This window comes from Grammomys surdaster, unplaced genomic scaffold, assembly GCF_004785775.1.
Source record: "Grammomys surdaster isolate TR1022 unplaced genomic scaffold, NIH_TR_1.0 133, whole genome shotgun sequence".
Classification (NCBI taxonomy): Eukaryota; Metazoa; Chordata; class Mammalia; order Rodentia; family Muridae; genus Grammomys; species Grammomys surdaster.
Genome location: NW_021604591.1, coordinates 4,332,148 through 4,356,348, shown reverse-complemented (window position 1 = coordinate 4,356,348; position 24,201 = coordinate 4,332,148). Strand labels below are relative to the sequence as shown.

The 24,201-nt window shown below is 44.9% G+C and overlaps 1 protein-coding gene across 1 annotated transcript in view; it reads left to right on the top strand.

The window, feature by feature from the left end:
* The window catches only part of Tacr1 (tachykinin receptor 1), a 157,584-nt gene that overhangs the window by 131,350 nt on the left and 2,033 nt on the right, over positions 1-24,201 (top strand). Inside the window, exons 4-6 of the mRNA XM_028762466.1 lie at positions 19,142-19,292; positions 21,125-21,321; positions 23,057-24,201. The exon at positions 23,057-24,201 is cut by the window's right edge and continues 2,033 nt beyond it. Coding sequence (XP_028618299.1) covers positions 19,142-19,292; positions 21,125-21,321; positions 23,057-23,348 — 640 coding nt within the window. The 3' untranslated portion in view covers positions 23,349-24,201. The remainder of the gene's footprint in view (positions 1-19,141; positions 19,293-21,124; positions 21,322-23,056) is intronic.

The following is a 24,201-nucleotide window of genomic DNA, read 5'->3' as shown; positions in this document are numbered from 1 at the left end:
TCTTCTTCTTCTTCTTCTTCTTCTTCTTCTTCTTCTTCTTCTTCTTCTTCTTCTTCTTCTTTCTTCTTTTTCAAAAATTTTATTGGTTATTTTGTTTATTTACATTTCAAATGTTATTTCCCTTTCCAGTTTCCTCTCCAACCCCCCATAACCCCCCTCCCCCTACCTCTACTACAGTGCTCCCCGACTCACCAACCCACTCCTACACCACTGCCCTGGCATTCCCCTACTTTGGGAGCATCAAGCCTTCACAGGACCAAGGGCCTACCCTCCCCTTCACTCTGTGGGTCACTATAGGGCAAAGGAACACTAATAAAACCACTAATCAATTTAATTCTAAACTAGCTAGCACTCGTATCAATAGGCTTTCTTGGAATGCTTGTGCATGCTAATGGTGGAAAGAATTTCAGGAAGGGATCAGAAATGGAAAGTAAATGTACAGAATGGAGAAACCTGAGAGAGCCCCATGGAGGAAGTGTACTTTCAATAGTGTGTGAAGGAAGGAATTTAACCCTGGCAGGGACCAGAGACAGTACTTAGGGATGGAAACAGCTAGTGGTGACTAGTTCCACCAATGTCATCATTGCTATCCTCATCTCAGGGGCATTTTCCATCATATATATTGGGATTTTTTTTTTCATTTAGTACATAGTTCAAGGCAAAAGTCAGACCCCAGGCCGAGTCCTCCCAGTCCCCAATAATCTCAGTTAATTTCAGGGATACTGAGCTTCCTCACACTCTTTTGTTTTTAAATTTTCAAGCTTATTTTTTTGTTGTTGTTTTATGTGTATAAGTATTTTGCCTGCATGTATATTTTCCATGTGCATTCTTGGTGCCTTTGGATGCCAGAAAAGGGCATCAGATCCCCCAGGCGCTCAAGTTACAGATGGTTATGAACCACCATGTGAGAGCTGGAATCATACTCAGGTCCTTTGCAAGTACATCAAGTGCTCATAACCACTGCGTCCCCTCTCCAGTCCCCTTCCTCCCAGAGGGCTAGTGATATTCATGTAACAACCATTGGCATGGGTAAAGAGTAACCCCTTCCTCCAGCATTATCGTCTGAGCAGGTCAGCCTAATTACTTCAAAACCAGCTTCTGACAAGCTTCCCTGCATCCTTGCAATGTGTCAACTTCCTGCCTCAGGAGATGCAGCTTCTTAGGAAATGATGGTCTTGTCTGTATCCAAATTACTGCAAACTTCAGGCCTGCCTCTAATATTGACAAGCCAGAAACTAGAAATAGTCTGCTTATCATGTCTAAATATTTTAAAACCTTACAAGTCAAGCTGACATAACATTCTTCACAGTCTCTCCCAGTTGCCTTGAGAATTCGTAACTTAACGGTGTCCTGGAAACAAATTCTGAACACTTGGATTTCTTTTCGGAGTCTGGCCTTGCAGGACAGTACAAACCCTGGCTGTTGGCTCAGTCTAAACAGGGTTCATGTATGTGCTTCCCCAGTGACTGTATCCAAGCTTTACCTGCGTCTGATCCCCAGAAGCAGGTGCACTTTGGCCACCTATCAGGCTGGATGAGCAACAAACACCATCCACCCTTTGGAAGGCTCTATCAATGAAAACAGCTCACACAGGCATCAGAAGCTGACCCAAGGGATTCCAAGGTCCCTCAAAATGAGAGGAGCCATCACCTGTGGACCTGGGACACATGTTTTCTTGGTGACGTCTCACCCTGCATAAGTCAAGACTGTCTAGAAGAACAGAACACTGGGATGAATATATTCTATTAAATCATCCACCTTCAACAGTAACAACTGTTGCCTCACCGCTGAGATGCTGAGAACTCAGCTCAGTGCCTCAGCCATTGAATTATCCCATGGTGGCCATATCACGCTGGAAAGGCTGACAACCCAGACCTTGCTCAATCCAGAAGTCTAGGAGTCCTAAACTGTCACGAAAACCCTGGAGGATTCCCGGGGAGCACTGGTCCTCAGTCAACAATGGAAGCCTGGAAATGCTGGTTCTGATGTCATCGAAGGAAGAATTCAGCAGCAGGGGAAATTAGATTGGTGGTGCCAAATGAGCAAAAAGCACATAGTCTTCCTTCTGCTGTCCCTCCTTTTATCTGGGCTACTTCCAGAAGGTGCCATTCACATTTCAGATGGCTTTTCTCACAGGGATTAAGACTACTCCTCAATTGAGGCTCCTCAGGTGATTCTAACTGTAGCAAGTTGACATTAAAACCAACCATCACCTACCCTATATGAAGGTGGGGCTGATTCTGGAAGGATCCAGTGTGGCTCCCAAGATCCCATTTACCCGAACAATGCAGTGGGGTATATTATTGCTGTTGTAATAACAGTGGGGATGGCCTCGCTGAGCGCTGACTTCATACAATGTCTTATTGATTGTGTCTCTAATTCTGTTAGCTTATATCATGTTTCTCACTCAATTGCAGTTTCCCTGTGGAGCCAGCCCAGCTCTCCTTCTGTCTTTCTGCTAGCGCCTATGGTATGACGGATTGCGAGATCGATTCATTGACTGACATGCCCGTTATTCTCTCAAGCAATCTGTCATGTGGCCTGGATGTGTTGCAATTTCCCAGTTGAGTTTGTGAGGATGGTTCTTCCCTGTCTCCTGACAAATTCGTCCCTTCTAACACCATCTCTCCTATTGCTTTACTGGGCCCCAGCCAATGGTTTCCTTGCTTCCAGATTCTCCATCTCAGACCATATGGTTCAGGACATTTTTGTTACACATATGCCAATCTATCTGCAATAGGTAACTACTAAGTAACAATTATACTACAAATTACTTGCTCTGTAGAAAAAGAATTGCTCTTGGGTACTGTGGTGGTTAACTTTTCTTGACAACATGACTTGATTCAGACTCTTACTGAGGAGATACATGTCTAGGAGTTTCTTTGAGGTTGTTTCTAAAGAAGATTAATTGAGAACGGAAGAGACACTGTGGATGTGAGCTGCACAGTCTCATGGGCTGGGGTCCTGGACAGAGCAAAAAGAACAAGACCTGAACCCCAGGATTTGTGTATCTCTGGTTTCTGACTGTGGACACAACGTGACTAACCATCTCTCATTCCATGACCGTGTCTCCCCGCACTGTTCCCTTAACCTGTGAGCTGCGACCCTTCCCTGCTTAAGTTGATTTCGTCACACAATGAGAAAAGTAACTAATATAAGAACATTGTCTCGTTTTGTGTTTAACTTTCCTAAGTGCATTCCTATTGATTCCTTTTAACTGCCCTAGGAGGCAGAGAGTGCATCTGTTATCCCTGACTGAAACACTCATAGAAACGTGAAGTGCTCAAAGGGAGATATGTGTGTGTGTGTGTGTGTTGTGTGTGTGTGTGTGTGTGTGTGTTGTGTGTGTTGTGTGTGTGTGTTCAATCGGATCCTTTTGTATGATCGGTCTTTGGGGATGTTTTTCCCAGGATGGAATGAATGAGCGGTAGTACATGGTTCTTCCAATTTCAAAGACACATCCAGCGTTCCAGCCATTTAAAATTGAATCCTGTTCTTATAAATATTTATATGAGCTTAATTAGAAAGTTCTAATTGCATTTTGATTTCTAATTTCTGTAAGCATTGACTCCGTCCTGATCTTAATATCCTGAAGTATAATAGATAGGTATCAACCTTTCGCTGGATTGGTGAGTACCTGCTTCCTCTGGTGCTGGGATGCAAAATAGAGAAGCTTAATTACTTCAAAACAGCTTCCAGCTACCTTCTCTGTTCTCAGTGACGACCCATCCCCCAAGCTGACATGCTGCTTAGTAAATGTCACTTCTATAGCAGGAGTGTTTCTTCCCCCAAAGAGCACCACAGGATCAGCCTTCCAGAAAGCTTCTAAAGTTGAGAATTTCCCCCCCCTGAAAACCAGTCTCAGAACAACTGAAATGACTCACCCTAGAGGAAGAGAGCAGAAGACATTAGCTCTAAATGCCCATTTTGGACTTTTCCTGAGTAACAAATGAATCATATTTGAACAGGAGGGGTGAGTGTGGGCACCTCCCAGAGAAAGACTAAATGTGGAACAATGGAATAAAAAAAAACAGAGATCACAGGCTATTTGGGGCAGCAGTTGTCCCAAGTGGATGGAGCTAGTGTTGGGAATCACTTGCTGGTTTAAGGGTGTATTGAGGAAGGTCAAGGCCAGCAGTGGAGAGCAGGAAGGATGATGCTGACTCAACTGCCAAGCTTAACTCTTGAACTTTAACCATCATGTGGTATCCCACAGTAGGGGAGAGAGGGATGCTGCTGAGACTTAATATAAGATGCTGGATGTGTCTTATGACCCTGTAGTCATGTGTGTGCTCAAAGAGATAGATGTCACAGAAATTAGAAATTAAAATACAATTGGAACGGAAAATGTGTCACAGAGAAAAGACATAGGTCTGTTGTTGAGCTATCATGAAAAACAAAATCCAGACAAATGAATAGGAAATGGAGGAAGGTAGCTGTGTGGCTTCTGTGTTGTCAGCTTGACACGACCTAGCATCCTTTGGGGAGAAAGGCTCAGCAAGGAATTGTCTACATTTGGTTGGCCTGTGAGCATGTTCTCGGGGAATTGTCTGAATAAAATTAACTGATATGGGAAGACCCAGCCCACTTTGGATCTATTCCCTAGGCAGGGGGCCCCAAACTGCATGAGAAGGGAGAAACTGAGCTGAGCACAAAGCGAATGAGCATGCATGCACTCATTTCTCCCACTCCTGACTTCACTGGTTCGTAGTCCCTGCCTTGACATCCATGCACGAAAGGATGATAACTGGAATTGTAAGCTGAAATAAGACATTTCTCCCCTACGTTGCTTTTTGTCCGTGTATTTTATCACAACAGACACAAAACTAGATCAGCCACCTTTAGGGCTGATGTTACGAGCTCCCTCATATTGAGAAAGCAGCACCCACAGGCAGGATTTGCATATTTTGATGTGACTTCTGCAGAACTGGTAGGTATGTAATTCAACCACACTCTTCACCTCAGATGGACTTTGAAATTACCTTGTCATACTCTCCCTTAGACTTCTGAGAATCTTTGAGATTGTGACTAAGTAAATGCTGGGCAGAGGGAGGCAAACTGAAGGGACAGAGTGATCTCTTCACCCAGGACAGAGGAGAGACAAGTCGTGGTACTGAGCATTTCCCACACGGTGCAGTTATCAGAAAAGGAATAAATGAAACAAGGGACTTGTATAGCCTAGGAACCACTTTGAATGTAATTCATGTTCTAATGGACAGGGAAAGAGACTTTATCCCTATGCTTATGCCCCCTGCCAGGGCCACGGGTTCAGCTCTGTGCTGCAATTATAATGGCAGAGATGGCATGAATCATGTGATTCAAGCAAGTTAAGACAGAGCACAAGAAAGCCAACTAAGATTGCCTGGAAGAGAAATGTCTTCACAGAAAGAGGGAACAACAGAAATATGAGATGCATAATCAAACCTAGATTTTAAAAAACAATTTCAGTTTTTATCAATTTTTACTATGAAATGGGTACTATACAAGGGACTGTACAAGAATAACCCCATTTTAAAGGATTTTATTTTTAGCTATTTTGTGTGTATGTGTGTGGGTTTGTGCACTCGGGGGCTGCGGTCTGTGAAGATCAGAAGAAAACATCTGATCCTCTGGAACTGGAGTTACAGGCAATTGTTCACTGCCATGAGGGTGCTGGGAACTGAACTCATGGCCTTGGCAAGAGCAGCTCATCCTCTTAACAACTGAGCCATTTCTCCAGTCCCTGGATAGTCCCATCCGGTTCCTATAAGCTCCCACTTGGAGAATTGTAACAGTACCTCTACTCTGCATATACATAAGACGAGAGAGTTAGAGAGAGTGAGAGAGAGAGAGAGAGAGAGAGAGAGACAGAGACAGACAGAGACACAGAGACAGACAGAGACAGAGGAGAGAGATTGGGTTGCAGAGAATCCTGCTCTCAAGCGTCATCTCCCAGTAGCCAAAATGAATGAAAAACATTATTCTTACTTCAAAAGACAAATCCACATCACACTCTGTTTTATATCAGAGCATCCCTCCGTGGCCATTTTTCAAAAACTCCCTATCTCCCTAGGCTGGAAATGTGACATCTCAAACAGAATGAGACATGAGCTTCAGGTCCAGTCTGCCTGGAGAATCAGCCCCATGCCGCAGAGTCAGCTGCATGGACACAGAGCCTGAGCGCTGCCTCCCCCACGTGCCTGGGTCCACCCAGCCGCTGCAGCCGGATGCCTGCGTCTAAAACTCAGACTTAATGGGCTTCTCGCTGAAGGCTGGAGTTTCAGGGAATGAAAATGACAGAGATGCACGGTGTCAGATTGTTCCTTTGCAACAAGTTAGGACAGCACCAGTCAACATTCGTGTGGGAGGCTTCTCATCCTGCAAAATAAGGCTGGTGCGCCTCAGGCACTCTACAGGAAAGTGTCTGGGTGCAGATGCAGATGCAGTGGCCATGGAAATCTGCTAATACTGCCCCTTCATGTGGTTATGTAATAAGTTGTAAAAAATAAAAACAAAAGATGACTTGTGCGGAAGTTCTCATATGCCTGTGTGTGTGTGTGTGTGTGTGTGTGTGTATTCGCTCATGAGAGTATGCGCATTTGTGAGTGTGTGGAGGCCAGAGTACATCCTTAGGTATCAGTTTCTCAGGCCCCACCCACCTTTGAGGCAGGATCTTTTATTGACCTGAAGCTCACCAAGCAGGCTCGATTGGCTGGCAGGCTAGGTTGGCTGGCAAGCGAATCCTAGTGTCCCACCTGTGTCTGTCTTCCCAGGGCTGACATTGCATGTGCACACCAACACAAATATCTTGTTTACATAAGTTCTGGAGGTCAAGCTCTCAGAGCCTCTTTACAAACTGAACCATCTCCCTGCCCACCACCGAGTGATTTTTAGTAAAGTTTAGGGCATGTGTTCAGTCTCAGCCACTGAGCACGCCGTGTGCCTCTAAGACTTGATTTTTGGTTTACAGAGAGCAGGACAGATGTGTTAGTATTTATTTCAGGAGTAAGATCAAATGATAACTTCCAGTAATCAGTTTTCTCAATCCAACATGGACGTCAGCATTGCTCAGTGAGAAGTTTTACCTACTGAGTCATCTCACTGACCCCAAATCATGTCTTTGAAAGCATGACTGAGGTGGCTATACCCCAGGGACTACACATAATGACAAACAAGCCACTGGGATCAAACTCTGAAACCAGTCCCTCAGCTGGGGAGAACATCTCAGAGTAAACACTCTTTGGAGAGATGTCCCAGCAACCAGCCAGCCACATCTCCTGGGGGCTGTGGGTAACAAATGACTGTTCTCTCCTGAACTGCAATAAGGGTCTCTAGTGAATCTGTCTCTAAGGAAGGATTTGGATGTCTGCCTAAACCAAAAGCCATCATGAACTAAACTGTTTGCCTTACCTGGACAAAGGCTATGTATGCTCCCTGAGCCTTGTTCAGAGTGGGATAAGGGGCATAAACTCCTTATTACAGGACATATAAACTCCATATTAGGGGTTCTCTGTGGCGACAGTGAAGGTTGGACCTTTATTTATTACTTCCCATTCCTGATTTTCTGGTTCAAATGACAAATTGAAAAGAAAGATCTCTGTTTACCCACCTACTGCCACCCACCACACCGATGAAAATCCCAGGTGTGCTTTACACAATCAGCTCAGAAGACTGTGGGTGCCACCCGTGTGGGTGAGTGAGCCATGAGGGTTATAAGTGAAGACTATGGGATTTGACACAGTCAGGATACTAGGCCTGGGGAGATAAGTCAGTTGGTAAAGTGTTGGCCTTACAAACACAGGAGCCTGAGTTTGATACCACAGAACTCACGTTAAAAAAAAAAAAAAAAAAAAAGACAGACATGTTGGTGAACCCATAGGATCCCAGAGGGTCAGGTTTCAGATACCTTGGACCTGGATGTACACACAGTTGTAAGCTGCCCGACACTGATGCTGAGACCCAAACTCTCGTCCTCTGCAAGAGCATCAGTTACTCTTAACCACTGAGCAAGTTCTCCAGGTCCTAACCTGAGGCCCTCATAGACATAACTAATCTCTTTGAACTGTCTGTCTCTCCATGTAACTCGCACACACACACGCACACACACACACATGTACACATGCACACACATGCTTTCTATCGCTGCCATGTAGATTGGCTGAGCTTTTCTTTTGTCAATAAAAGCTCCTCTTTTTTTGTACGACAAGGAAATGGTACAAAAAGTGGTCCAGAAAATGAATAGATTCTCTCTGGACAACTTGAGAAGGTAAGGGACAACAATTCTGTCAACACTACATATTAAGAATGTTTGTCTTCTCACGTACAGCTCTCAGCAGACTTCAAATTGATTAATGCCATCCCCTGGGTTAATTCTGCGAAGCATATCAGCTGCATTGCTCAGTTCTTCTGTGGAAACCGTAGACCAGCAGCCTATGTGGCTCATGGCATAATAGTCAATTTATGCGGAGGAATGGAAAGTAGGGTGTTTATCTTTCCCACATATTTCAGACAACTGACAGCCTTTCTGGGTTCAGGATTCAAGACAGGCCAGAGCTATGGGAATACGAGAAAGATCTCACACAAAAACTGGCATCCTTTTGGCCGCTTTCCAAGTCACCCATCTTAGCGAAATTCTCTTTAGACTCTGATTTTTTTAAACCATGCTTTTTTATGAATTATCTATCATTATAATTGAGTATAGTGGACAATATTTATATTGAAATCTTCACTCATTCTTGGAAAACTGTGGTTTCTGTGACCTGAACAGCTTGGTTCCTCTCAGCGCATCTGAGCAGTAAGAAAATGGAATGAGGATGTGACACTTCTGTTTTCTTTTCCCATCCCAGTTTCAAATTGCTTGAACAAGGCAGCTACCTTCCCTACCCCTTAATTTTTCAATATAAAACAGAGTGAGCAGTAGCCATCTCTCACCTGCAACCTGGGAGTAATAAGATAAAGTTAAGTCCACTTTCCACACCTCTGTAATAACAGAGTGTAATAACCACTACACATAGAGACTGGAGAATCTTCCTTTAGTTGTGGTTTGGTTTGGAGTGAGTTTTTTCCTAAGACAAGGTCTTCTGCAGTCCAAGCTGACCTTGAAATCACAATATAGCAAAGGATGCCATTGGACCCCTCATCTTTCTGACTGCTCTGCTCAGGTGCTGGAATGACAGACGTGCTCTCCCACGTCAGGCATTGAATGTGTGAGGTTCCTACGTGCCTCACACCAATGTTCACAGCAGACCAAAGACCTTTAGAAGAAAAGATCCCTGGCCATGGGTTAGCCTTTGTTTTGTTGCAGTTTCTCTTATAGAGAGAAAACTTTCCCCAGGCACAGCAATAAGACTGGGGACTCGGTATAGGAGCCAGGATTCCTGGCACTTGGTCTAGACCTGGGGACACAAACAGTCATTAGTCACAGGTTATTATAAGCAGGACTATTTCAATTGTTTTAAGTGTTTCCTCTCGCCCCTGGGAATAGCATGTCGTTAAACATCGACAATGCCCACATTTATGGCTAAACCCATTTATATGAGGAAATATTAATTGTTGTCCACTGGCACTGTTTGAAGCAGTTTCTAAGCAATGTCCTGCTCCAAATAGCCATGTTTTGGCTGGGAAGATGGTCCAGTCAGCATGTGGTATTCACTGAATGCAAGCACATAAAATCTATTTACTTTATTGCTCTGCTGTGTACAGGCATAAAGAATGGTGTTTGATTCCCAGAACTCATATGAAAAAAACCAGGTGTGCTGGGTAATCCATGCTGGGAAGGCAGAGAGGGGCCCACTGGCCAGACACTCTAACCTAATCGTCAAAAATCATCAAAGCCCCAGGCCCCTGTGAGAGATCCCGTGTCAAAAACCAGGGTGGAACAGGCTAATGAGATACCTCACTGGGTAGAGGCACTTGCCACCAAGCTTGACATCCTGGGTTCAATCCCTGGGACCCACCTAACAGAAGGAAAGATCCAACTCCAGCAAGCTGTCCCTTGAACTGTAGGCATACTTGAAATCAATAAATAAATGTAATTTTTAGTTAAAAAATAATGTGGGAGTAAGCAATGGCTCAGCAGTTAAGAACGCTGGCTGTTCTTACAAATGACCAGAGTTCCATTCCCAGCACCCACATGGTGGCTCACAATCATCTGTAATTTCAGGTCCAGAGGATCTTTTGGCCTCCACAGGCAGCAAGTACACAGGGGTACACATAGGCACATATAACATGCAGATCATATGCGCATGCAGCCAAACATTCATACATATAAAACAAACAAAAACTAGCATAATTAAAATAGCATAATGAGGTATAACATTTCTGAAGGATTTGAGGCCTATATCTGGTTTCTACAGGCAAATGCACATCCATAAGCAGAATGGGGGGGGGCTCATTTTCCAAGTCTGACAGTGTACAAAGCACAAACTTCATTTCTGTCACTGAGAAATCAGCCCTTTGCGGCTCGGAGCTCATGTTAGGCTGTGGCCACTAAGACACAAGCCCATGTCATATTTGTTCCCTGGTCATTCACTCAGTAAGAACATGCTACAGTGACTCAGCCAACCCAACCTTAGGCAGAGCATCCCAGCAGAGTTCAGACCCTTATAGAGCACCTGAGGGTGGGTGAGGTACAAAAGCAAGCCCCAGGAGCAATCTTCTGATATTCAAATCACTGATAAGCAAACACATCTCTGATAACCTTGTCCTCTACAGGGCTGGGATGTTCCAGGGTCTGCAAAGTTCGTGCTGCACAGACCGTAAGTTAGAAACCTGTAGCGTGCATGTGGGACTATAGAGAGAGTGGCTGGGCTGTGTATGCTGTGCTGGGGATCAAGCACATAACATCTGCATTATTTATTTTACTGACCAGATAATACAACGTCAGCAACCTTAAGGAACCACTGATTGGTCCAGCGCCACCTAGTGGTAACTGTCTACCTCAGCTTCCCAAGTCGGCTGCCTCTAGCCTGGAAAGCACTTCCGCTCCTCCACTCCCACACTGTATGGAGCCGTTGGATAGTGCATATTTTACCAGAGATTTGGAGAGTAAAATCAGTGTATGACAGCATAAAGCAGGATAGTTCTCTCCAGATACCACCATTCCTTACAGCGCAGGGAGTCAGTGCCCTCAGGAAATTCCTTGCCAGCTGTGTTCTTATTCAAGTCCTTCTCCCAACAACTGGGCTTGAGTTTTTCTCTCTCATATCCTTCCCACAGCTACTTCCACTCCTGATAGTTTTATACCTCACCAATTCCACAGCCTTTTGGCCTCACCCCAAGTTAGACTTCTGTCCTCCTATACATACCCAAAATTGTAGTGGGCTCCTCAGCCTAACCAAAAGCTTTCTCGTTTGTCCTCTCAGCAGTATGAAGCTGGTGGAAGCTCTTCCTGTGGGGTTTGTTTGACACATCCACCTAGTCAAACCCTAGTGAGGACTGTTAGCCACTGGGCTGCACAGGATCAGGTGTGCATCTGCACAGACATGCACTCCAGCCTCTCCACATGCACCTACCCCCATGAGGACAGAAGGAGGAGGGGTGTAGATGGGGGAGTTTGGCTTCTCTCTGCTGAAGCCTATGTGATGACATTTCTCTTTACAGTGTTTTCAGCTCTGGAGACAGACCAGGTGGTGTGACAAGAGACAGAAGTCTTTGTTTCTCCCGCCTCTTCAATCAAATGCATGCTATCTTCTCTTGGCTCTTGACCGCCACTTAACTACTGCCCTCCAGCCTCCCTTTCATGGCTAAAACTATTAAGAACAGAGTCTCCAGACACCAGCTCCTCTTCCGCACTCCCCATGACTCATCCCACATAGTTTAACCGCCAGCCCCCTAATGCAGTGTCCCAAAGCCAGACAGAAATTCACAGCCTCATTCTTTCTCTTCTCAAAGGTAGACGCCATCTTTCCTGGAGCCTCTTACTCTGTGACTTGTACCTCTAAAGTTGGCCTCTTCCCTCCTTGTGGCCATTGGTATCACTTCGCCATCTCATGTGCCTCTAATCTAATACTAGCCCAGATGCCTGCTCTTACTCTAGATCCAGACATCTACCTGACTTCCCTCAAAGTCAATTCCTCCATAAGCCTGCTTGTCCTCCCAGAGTGACAAGCTAGGAGTACCTGTTTGTGGATGCACACATTAGCTTCTCTGTAGGCAGGTGGTTAACAGTCCTGCCTGGGCCTTGATTGGGCGTATATGTAAAGCCTCAGTCTCTACTCCTCCAAGACAGAAAGTCATGTCAGTTATATTTTTGCAGCCACCTACCCAGATCTTCCTCCCATCTATGACATGTACAGAATTCTTCCTCCTGTCCATCTGTCTGTCCTCTATGTCCTTTCAGTCTCGATACTGCCAGATCACTGAAGAGCATCTGAAACACTGGTTCTTCTAGCCTAGTCCATCTCTGTTGAAGTTCTACCATATCTTGATCCAGTTAATCCCTTGTAATAAGCAGTTTCATGGTTGCCCATCAGCTTCAGAAGTAATTAGCAGTTCTCTAACCTGTCACAAATCCCTCCTGATCTGCCCTCTATCTTCCTTTGTAGCTAAGAACCCCCAATGATGCTCCAGACACACAGTATCCAAGTTTCATTGGCTTGGTGGCATCAGTCATGTAGCCTCTTCATGCCGAGACCCTCCCTCAGTGCCTTCATGTTCACAGTTTTCTGTACCTACAGTCCCCTTGCTGCTCTGGGTCTGCCTGCCTCCTATTTCTGTCTACTTACCCAGAAGCTCCTCCTCCAGGAAGCTCCCCTGACCAGTGGGATAGAGAACGCATCTCGCCCTCCATACACTTAGTAACAAAACATTATACAACTAAGGCTATTGATAAATGTTTGTCTATTAACCTATTTTACATTGTATCTATAACAACAATGGGCTTCTCATACCCGCCCCACACCCACACCCCCAGTGTTTCCACTGTAGATGGTACCCAATGTGCACCAAGAGAATGGTGTGCTTCCAACTTGGACTGGCACATGAATCTAAAATGCACATTCTGGAAGGTGAGACCTGTGAGGCTGCACCTCTGAAAAGCTCCCAAGGGTAGCTGGTGTAGCTCAGCTTTGGAGGTAGTGAGCATCAAGTGACAGGGGTAGACAAGGGGATGCTGGATGACGCCTGTGTGGAATGGATGCTAAAGAGACAGCTAATAGGCGGGTTGGGATTAGGGTCACATCTGTGTTCTTTAGCAGCTAAAAATGTCTACCTACTGCCTTCTGAGCACAGAAAACCAATGCATCAACCCTCATGGAGCCATCTCCTTAGACTGAAGATGAAGAACACAGGTCCATGCCTGTTTGACCTCCTTCATCTCCTGCTCCAGGACACTTAGACTCACCCATCATAAGTGCATTATGAAAACACCCAACAGGCTGTTTGATTAACATATCAACATTAAAACATTGACTGTTGATGCTTTAAACAATAAGTGACTTGTGCTAGTGAGATATAAGGAAACCTGGATTTGTGTGCATTAAGGTACAAAGGCATCGGGGGCAGGGAGCCTATGGGATTTGGGGGCTATGTGGTCTGTATTTGGCAAGCTTACTTTCATATAAAGTGTGTCAATCTTCCTCCGCTGCTTAAAGAAGTAAACTAGATGGAACAAAGCCAGGGACATATACACACCTCCTTTCTGAAGTTCCCATAGACGTGTCTCAAAGACAAAACCAAAGCGGTGCCCTACCTGTGCCTACACCTCCACCATTAGGCAAGCAGTCCCCCATGACTGCTTCTTTCTCTGGCTCACTTTTAGAGCATCGATGGCCTCAGATCTCTTTTTCCAGAGCAGATATCACTTCCAAGAGCTCATAAAACATTGCCTAGAAGGAACTTAAGAAACATCAAAATGGAAAGCCAAAACAGGTGTGAAGCCACACAAAGCAGTATTACTTGGGTTTATTGACCAACTTTCTAAAAGAATAATCTTGGAGCACATGCACATGTACACACATGTATATATACACACATATGTACACACACATTGGATAACTCCACTTAACCACATAACATGGTACAATATCTTCAAACCATGCCACAGTGGCATGTGTTTACTTTTATGTTTTCTAATGATGGGATTTCATTCATTTTAATTACACTCATTCAGCAGTTTTGTGACCCGACACTATTTGGACAGGTTTTTTATAGTTTCTGTGTAATAGGAGTCTATCTGAGTAAGGTTTATGGACTTGTTTAAACTTTGACATCATCCAAGGATTAACTCTATCTTGGGAGAGAGGGTGTCTGTTGGGAGTGCATGAAGGAATGAAACAGAAGTCTGGAGACATGTAAATCTGGAGAACTCCAGTCAGGAGGGCCAAACTAAAATACTTTATATAGTTATTTTATTTTATTTTATTTTTTTGGGTGCAGAACGTTTATTGATGGTATCTCAGAGAGTAAGGAGGGCTCCCTAGGCCCCTCCTGTTGTTATCGGGGTCCGGGAAGGAAATTGTGAGGGAGATGCTCAGTGTTGGGGACAGGGACTCCTCAGCAACCGAGGGCCTCTCTCTTGCTCTCAGTGTCCTTGCTGGGGTGGGTGGTCCAGGGTTTCTTACTCCTTAGAGGCCATGTAGGCCATGAGGTCCACGACCCTGTTGCTGTAGCTGTATTCATTGTCATACCAGGAAATGAGCTTTACAAAGCTGTCATTGAGAGCAATGCCAGCCCCAGCATCAAAGGTGGAGGAGTGGGAGTTGCTGTTGAAGTCACAGGAGACAACCTGGTCCTCAGTGTAGCCCAGGATGCCCTTCAGTGGGCCCTCAGATGCCTGCTTCACAACCTTCTTGATGTCATCATACTTGGCAGGTTTCTCCAGGCGGCATGTCAGATCCACAACGGATACATTGGGGGTAGGAACACGGAAGGCCATGCCAGTGAGCTTCCCATTCAGCTCTGGGATGACCTTGCCCACAGCCTTGGCAGCACCAGTGGATGCAGGGATGATGTTCTGGGCAGCCCCACGGCCATCACGCCACAGCTTTCCAGAGGGGCCATCCACAGTCTTCTGAGTGGCAGTGATGGCATGGACTGTGGTCATGAGCCCTTCCACGATGCCAAAGTTGTCATGGATGACCTTGGCCAGGGGGGCTAAGCAGTTGGTGGTGCAGGACGCATTGCTGACAATCTTGAGCGAGTTGTCGTACTTCTCGTGGTTCACACCCATCACAAACATGGGGGCATCAGCAGAAGGGGCAGAGATGATGACCCTTTTGGCCCCACCCTTCAAGTGGGCCCTGGCCTTCTCCATGGTGGTGAAGACGCCAGTGGACTCCACAACATACTCAGCACCAGCATCGGCCCATTTGATGTTAGCGGGATCTCGCTCCTGGAAGATGGTGATGGCCTTCTCGTTGATGACAAGCTTCCCATTCTCAGCCTTGACTGTGTCATTGAACTTGCCATGGGTGGAGTCATACTGGAACATGTAGACCATGTAGTTGAGGTCAATGAAGGGGTCGTTGATGGCAACAATCTCCACTTTGCCACCAGATGGAGAGCAGAAGGCAGCCCTGGTAACCAGGCGCCCAATACGGCCAAATCCGTTCACACCGACCTTCACCATTTTGTCTACGGGATGAGGCTGGCACTGCACAAGAAGATGTGGCGATCTCTGGAACAGGGAGGAGCAGAGAGCCTATAGTTATTTTATTATGAAAAATGTATTTTAAGACCTGTCATTTTAACCATCTTAAAGTGTACAGTTCAGGGCTGAGAGATGGCTCAGTGGGTAAGAACACATAGTGCTCTTACAGAGGACCTAAGTTCAGGTCCATGAACCCAAGGAATCTGATGCCCCCTTCTGGCCTCTGTGGGCACTGCACTCATGTGCATAGATGTACACACAGGCGCATATGAAACACATAATTCAAAGCTATAACACCCTCATCAGTCCATTTTTAGAGAATTTTCTTCATCCCAAACAGAAAGTCTGTCCCTGGTATTAATTCCTACTCTATCTCCCAAATACCCAAAAGCCTTTTCTACCTTCTGTGTCTATGGCATATGAGTCATACAAAGTGAAATCCTTCAGAATACCCTTTTGTGTTTATGTGTTCACTTATTCGCTTAGCAGACATCAGCCATATATCAGGGTGCCACTCTTCTTTCAGGCTGAATAGAACCTTATTGTACAGATTGTCCACCATGTGTTTATCCGTTCATCTGTTGACATCCATTCATGCCATTTCCATATTATGCACAAATATTATTGCATAAGTATCTGTGCTCAGGGTTTGTGTTTCTTTAAGTGTGTGCCTAGAAATAGAACTGCTAATTAAAAATTTTTATATTATCTTTAATTATCCCTCTTAGGCAATAGAAAAAAACAATGGTTAACCTGACTATAACACGATGTGTTTGTGTGTGTCTGTGAACATGTTCATAGGTATATGTACACACACACACACACACACACACACACATATTTGAACACTCATATGGAGACCATCTGGTGTCTTCTTCAGTCACTCTCTAACTGATTTTTTGAGGCCGGGTCTCTTACTGAACCTGAAGGTTACCAGTCTAGCTAGATTGCTGTGTTAGTGTGCTCCAGGGATCTCCCTGTTTTCATCTCCACGGTGCTTAGATTACAGATGGGTACACCCACATCTGGACTTCGTCATCTGTTCTGCAGATTTAAACTCAAGCCTCATTCTTGGGAAGAAAGTATCTCAGCATCTGAACCATCTCTTCAGCCCCTGTAATACCTTTTTCAACAAAATTTTAAATCCATATTGTTTGTTATTTTCAAATAAACAACAAAATTATTTCTTTATTCATTAAAAATAAGGATTACTGATTTATTCATTTAAAAAAAATAAAGATCCATAGTGATATGTGGCTCTGAGGAAACCCAAGGAAGGAATATAGCCACGAGATGATAGACAGGGCTGGGTTACCCAATGAGACCCTGTATCAGAGAGGGAAAAAGGGAGGATAAGGAAAAAGCTGCTACACTATCTTTATTATCTTTAGGTATTAGCTACCGTGGAAGCACAGGCCCCTCTGACCAACAAGATCCCAGATACCAGAGGATAAGTTATAGAAACAAATAAATTCAACACATACTTTAATGAAGTCATTCAATTACAAACCCATCAGTTCCCCGTAGGGACTCATCAGTCTTGTAGATTCAAAGCCTAAAATAGAAGTTCCGCATTCTCTCTATCTATATGATAAATTAGGTAATTTTCCAGATTATACTCTCCTACTCCCACACCCTGGATGATTGAATAAACACCTTCAGGCACTGGGCATTAAAAGCTCCAGTAGAGACTCTTCTATGTGTTTGAAACTGAGAACCACTGGCCCAGGGCAATGTTATTCAATTTCTGAACCAGGAACAGAAGCAGCATCTCCTGGGAATTTGCTATAGGTGCATGAATTTGGCATTAGGAAAACAGTGGGTGAAGTTCTGTGCAATCATGAGAATCTGAATTCAGATTCCCAGGACCCATGCAAAAAGCCCATCAAGATGGTTCACACCTGTAATCTCAGAGTTGGGAGGCAGACATAGGACGATCCCTAGAGCTTGCTGGCCACCCAGTCTAGCCAACTAGTAAGCTCCATGTTGAATAAGAGACCCTGTCTCAAAAATTAAGGTAGAGAGCCATAGAATAAAATAATCAATGTTAACTCATGGCCTGCAGATACTCATACACATATAAACATATTCGCCTACATCTACACATGCACACACATGTATGCACCACACATACAAATATATAAAATAAATAAATGCTAGGTTTTGTATGTCAAGCCCTCTGCAATCATGCAATTTCCCTAGGGGATTCTAGGGCCAACTGTGAGGAGCATGTGGAGCCAAACACATCGATGTTTGGGACATCGACTAGCTAACAGTAGATGGAACATAGGATCTCACTCATCCCTTGACAGATAATCCCAAAGAGCATCACAAGGCAGTGACCTGTCAAGGCACAACCTGAGTGTTGGGTCATTGGGTAATTATCAATCAATCAACAGGGGACAGAGCTGTTCTTTCAGGAAGGGGCCATAGAGGACTCTTGGAGAGTCCTCTGGTTCTGTTCATTCCTGTCATCTCTAAATGCTTTGTTTGCAAGCATGGTCAGCACAGAAACCTGAAAGAAGAACTGGAAACAAATTGGGCACACCACACATAGTCACCGCTGTGGAGACTATAGGAAGAGGTGACTACTACCCTGGGGACCCTGAGAGTCCAAGGAGCCAAGATCTACCTGCCTACACATAAGAGATGTGCTACCCACCACTCTGCCTCACCAATTCTGCAGCTCGCAGCTCAGGACTCCTCAAGCATTTTCAAATTCCCAGTTTTTCATTTTCATAGAAGGCTGGAGATGTGGCAGTGCTGTGGAAATTTACAAAAAAAAAATGATTGAAAGCAAGTGGGGTGCTGGTGAAGCAGAGAGGAGTTGCCTACATGGGATCCCTACTGAAAAGTAAGAGTCGGCTTTAGCTGTAAGAGAGTGGGAGAACACAGGTCTGTGGGTGGCTTTCCCCCCCTATGCCCCCAACAGTGGTGAGAAGTTGGTTCTAGGCCAGGAAGGTGTGGTGCACAATTACAACCCCAAACCCAGAGCTCTGGAGGCAGAAGCAGAAAGACCAGGACCCCCAGGCCATCCTCCAACCTCAGCTACTGCTGTAGTTTGAATGTGAAATGTTCCCCCACAGGCTAACATGTTTGCACAGTTGGTGCCCAGCTGGTGATGCTGTCTTTGGAAGGTTGTAGATCCTTAGGTGATGGAACCTTGCAGAGAAAGGGAGATGCTAGGAGCTAGCCAGTTTTACAGCCCAGGCCCGGTTCTTTTCTCTGCTTCCTGACTACAGCAACAATGTGACCAGCTGTCTCTCCTGCTGCCATGCTTGCCATCCTGCCATGGTGGACTGTATGCCTTCAAAATGTAAGCCAAAATGAACACCTCCTCCACTGAGCTTCTTTATGTCAGATATTTGCTCACAAAGACAAGAAAAGTTATGAACATGGGAAAAGTCCACATGAAGAATTTACATTAAATCAACTTGTTCTCTCCTGCCCATCACCCATTCATTCTTGATGGTGGATGGTATTCCTCCCCAAATGATGGCCAAGGCTGAAAAAGGTGTCCACAGACTATAATTGCTACTGTTGCTAAGACTGACTCCTCTGTCTACCTCACAGGTACCACATCTGCGTGACTGTGCTGATCTACTTCCTGCCTCTGCTGGTGATTGGCTATGCATACACTGTGGTAGGGATTACACTGTGGGCCAGTGAGATACCCGGAGACTCCTCTGACCGTTACCATGAGCAAGTCTCAGCCAAGCGCAAGGTGAGCAAAAGCCAAACAGGTATAGCTCACACTGGCACTGACCGTGTGGGAGGCTTGAAACCCCAAAGGCAGAAGCCATAAAACATCTCTGGACCTTGGAAACAGAAGAGGAAAGCAGGGTCTTCCATCATGCCCACATGTACATGTACACACTCATATATAGACAAACACATGTGCAAACTCTCATGTATACACATAATTATACACATATAAAAGTAATCATACACACATCATTTTCATATACATACACACCAATACTCATATATGTTTATACATCCATATACAAAACTCATACATATACATGCACACATAAACATTCATACACATGTACCTATACACACAAAAGCCCACTCATACACACACATATACTCATATACATATGCACACATATACAGATACATACACAAACACTCATACATATATAAACACACAGAGACACCCATACACATACATAAACACCCATAAACATGTACACATATACATATAAATGCTTATATGATATACTCACAAACATTATACACATATACTCATATGCCCATATATGTCTAAGTACACTCATACACATAAATTGACATATATATATAACATATATATATATATATATATATATATATCACATGGGTACATACTCATATACAAACATATGTACCCAAATAAACACACTCATACTCATACATACTTATACACAGATACAAATATATATATATGTGCACACACTCAGGTGTATTCACACAATCCTTCATGTGCAGACACCCATCACCCATATACACACTAACATATATATATATGTCCATACATATCATATACATCTGTGATAATATACACATACAAATATACACAAACTCATACACATGTATAATATTCATACACACACATATATGCATATACCTATATATACACATACATACATACATACATACTACTCATATATATAAATTTTACACATACACACACGCATACACAAAGTACCTTGGCCTGGGGATTTATAAACAAGAGAAATTGGCCTTCCCAGCTCTAGAACCCAGGAGTCCAAGACCAAGGCAGAGTCCATGTTTGGTGAGGGCACTTCCTGCCCATGGCTCACACAGTAGAAAGGCAAGGGAGCTCCAGGCCCTCTCTTATTAGGGCTTTAATCCTATCTATAAAGCTTTGCTCTCAGTGCCTAACTGCTTCCCAAAGGCCTGTGACCTAATACTGTCACATACCACATGTCACTGGCAGCTGAGAGTCAGCATATGATGAGGCCTGACATGAGCATTCAAGCTCCTGGGTCTCACAGACCTTTCTCCAACCCTCTTTATCACAGCATCTGCCCTTACAGGAACTCTCCAATGCTCTCCCTTCTCCTTCCTCTGCTTCAGTCTCCGGAGACACCTTCCCTAGCTCCCTTCCTCCCCCGGCCCAGCCCTCTACCACCTTCCCTGTGCCTTCTTTCCTGAGAACCCATGCATGTCTCACTCTCTCCCTTGGCTTCTCTACACATTTCCCAGCATGTCACATAACAATACGCCACAGTCCTACAGCACACCACAGTCCTCTGAAGGGTTCCTGCTCCACCCTCGGGCTGTAAGTCAACATGGACTTGTGCAGGAACCTAACACACTCCTAACACATTCCTAACACATCCCTGGTGATAGTTACGATGAAAGTCCTGGGCCACATGCTGAGAACTGTAACCAGGGTCCTTAAGCCTGAGTGTTAAAGGTCTTTCAGCCTCCTTAGAAGACAGTATTAGAAACACCTCCATTCCCACCCACACTGTACAGTGACAGGGAGAGGAGCGAAGCCACCCCACAGCGTTGATAAACCTGCCAGCTGTGCCCTCTCCGCAGGTGGTCAAAATGATGATCGTGGTTGTGTGTATCTTTGCCATCTGCTGGCTGCCCTTCCACATCTTCTTCCTCCTGCCCTACATCAACCCAGATCTCTACCTTAAGAAGTTCATCCAGCAGGTCTACCTGGCCAGCATGTGGCTGGCTATGAGTTCTACCATGTACAACCCCATCATCTACTGCTGCCTCAATGACAGGTGAGTAGACCGTGCTCCACACCTAAGCCACACCCAGCATAAAGAGGGAGTGGTAGGTCTGCAACAAGCTAACCACACACTCCAAGCCATGCCCATCAAGGTCCTGCAACAGTGTGAGCCCAGATGAGGATGGTTTCCTTTTCCAAACAAACAAACAAACCAGGTATCTTTAATTTCATGTGTGACATGATTTTTTTTCTTATGTAAGTGCAAATTTGTATGTGTGAATGGGTATCTGTGCTTGCAGGTGAAGGTCAGAGAAGGATGTCAGATGTCCTGCTCTATGATCCCCCACCTTATTCCCTCAAGACAGGTCTTTCACTGAACCTAGACCTTGGCTGGCAGCCAGTAAGTCACAGTGATCCCCCTGTCTCCACACCCCGCCACACACATGCACAGCTGGGAATACAAGCACTGCACAAACACACCTGGCTTTTTACATGGATTCTGTGGATTTGAATCAGGCCCTCACATTTGTGAATCAAACCCTCGAACTTGTTATGCCATCTCCCCAGTGTTTAGTCTTCTGAGTTTTAAAATGTAGAGACTGTTAGTGGGGTTGTGGGCACGTTGAGACTCTTGAATATAGACAAGATTGCACACAAGATGCTGTTCTCGCCCTACTGTTTCATCAGAGTCACTTCCTAAGACTCATCTTGCATTCCCAATAACACAGAGTGAGCAAAGGAGCCAGGGTATCCAGGTAGAGTGCACCAGATAGAGACACCAGGCTACAGTGCAATTGTCACCCAAAGAAGCAACCAACCCCTATCAGGAGAAGGATGCAGAGATGAGGGAGAAATAGAAAGAGATGCTGAAGCACTAGGCATATATGAATGACTCCCTCCAGATCTTGTTCCCACTGTCTCTGTCATCTCACTGATTCATCTTCTAAGAGCTTGATGACCTGGCTCCAATTCTTTTGGTTAAATCTCCTAACATATCTGTAAGTGGAGATTATTCTCCGTGTTTAACCAGTAACGAAACTGAGGCAACCTGATAAAACATCACTGGCAGTCAAGACTTGAGTCTTGATGCATACTTTTACTGTGAGCCTGGAATGATAGTTACCTTCCTATTGCTGAAATAAGACACCATGGCCAAAACAACTTATAGGAGAAAGGATTTATACAGGCCTATGGCCCCACAGGAATAAGAGTCCATCATGGCAGGGAACTGTGGCAGCAGGCAGTAGACATGGTGGCAGGAACAGCTAAGAGCTCACATCTCCAATGGCAAACTGGAAGCAGAGAATAAACCTGGAATGATGGAGGCTTTTGAAATCTCCAAACCAGTGGCATACTTTCTCCAGGAAGGCCACATCTTCTAAGTCTACCCAAACAGCACCACTAACAGGGGACCAAATATCCAAATGCCCAAGACTATGGGGAACATTTCAAACCACAACACTTGGCAACCAGCTTAGTAAATACACAAATACCTTCAGTGTGGGCTGTTTTTCATTGATGTTCAGTTAACTCAATGTCTTCTTTTTACATGCCTGAGGAAACAACCTAATTCTGAGACTCCCCCAAAGGAAGGCTTTCATTGCACCTTGGCAACCGCCCATGAGGGGAGATTGTCCTTAGCATGTCCAGCTGTGAATTAATTTGAACTTGTAATGACACAGAATCAGGCCTGGGTAGATCCCTTGTTGAGGAGCTGGCACCGTGAGGAGGAATGCCCTCTTAAAGCAGGCAATCCCAGGGCTCACCTCTCCATCCTTTCTCTCCAGGTTCCGTCTGGGCTTCAAGCATGCTTTTCGCTGTTGCCCCTTCATCAGTGCTGGTGATTATGAGGGGCTGGAAATGAAATCCACCCGATATCTCCAGACCCAGAGCAGCGTGTACAAGGTCAGTCGCCTGGAGACCACTATCTCCACTGTGGTGGGAGCCCATGAAGATGAGCCAGAGGAAGGCCCCAAGGCCACACCTTCATCCTTGGATCTCACCTCCAACGGTTCATCTCGCAGCAACTCGAAGACCATGACAGAAAGCTCCAGCTTCTACTCTAACATGCTGGCCTAGGCAGCAGGCGTATCGCCAGGGCACAGCCACTAACCCATCTTGTGTCATTTATTCATGAAAGCCTTTGATTTGGAATTTGTTGGAAATACCCTAACACTGGAGCTTTTTAGGAAGGTTCACAATGGTTCAAGGAAAATGTTTCATACTGTATTCAATCTGGATTCCTTCTTGTCTTTGTCAATCAACCTCCATGCTGGTGACACAAGGCAGATCAGTGAACTTCTATAAAATGAGAAGGCTATCATCAGTTTCCCCTGCAGTTCATCCCACGACTCCTGAAACGACTTCATCTGCATGCAAGGTGCTTGTCTGGGGAGGAATTCTGCAAGGCACCTGACCTATTCGCTTGGAGCACGTCTTTCTTCAGTGAAGTCATTCTCAGCCATGTGCAGACTAGCTCACACCACTCCAGCCTTCCACAGGACAGTGTGAGCAAAAGAAGGTGTCACCTAAATCATAATAAAAGCTCTATCCTCACCTAAGCACACCTGAATAGAGGACACCTATCATTGTGACATCTCGCTATTTCAATTTATTTAAACACTATGAGATTGACAATATTGGATTCTTTTGTGTTGTGTCTCCAGTGCAACCAACTCCAACTGAATATGTCTCCACAGACCAGCTGATGTTCTCACCAAGAGTCAGAAGATCCCCGTCAGGCTTAACATATCTGAGATTCTTTTCCTTCATGTTAAAGCAACAGAACTGAACCAGTCCCTCTAAGGGTCCCTTAAAGTCTCAATGTTCCCTGGTTTAATGACGTATATACTTCATTTTGCCTCTCTCTTTCTGCCTGCCTCTCTCTCTCTCTCTCTCTCTCTCTCTCTCTCTCTCTCTCTCTCTCTCTCTC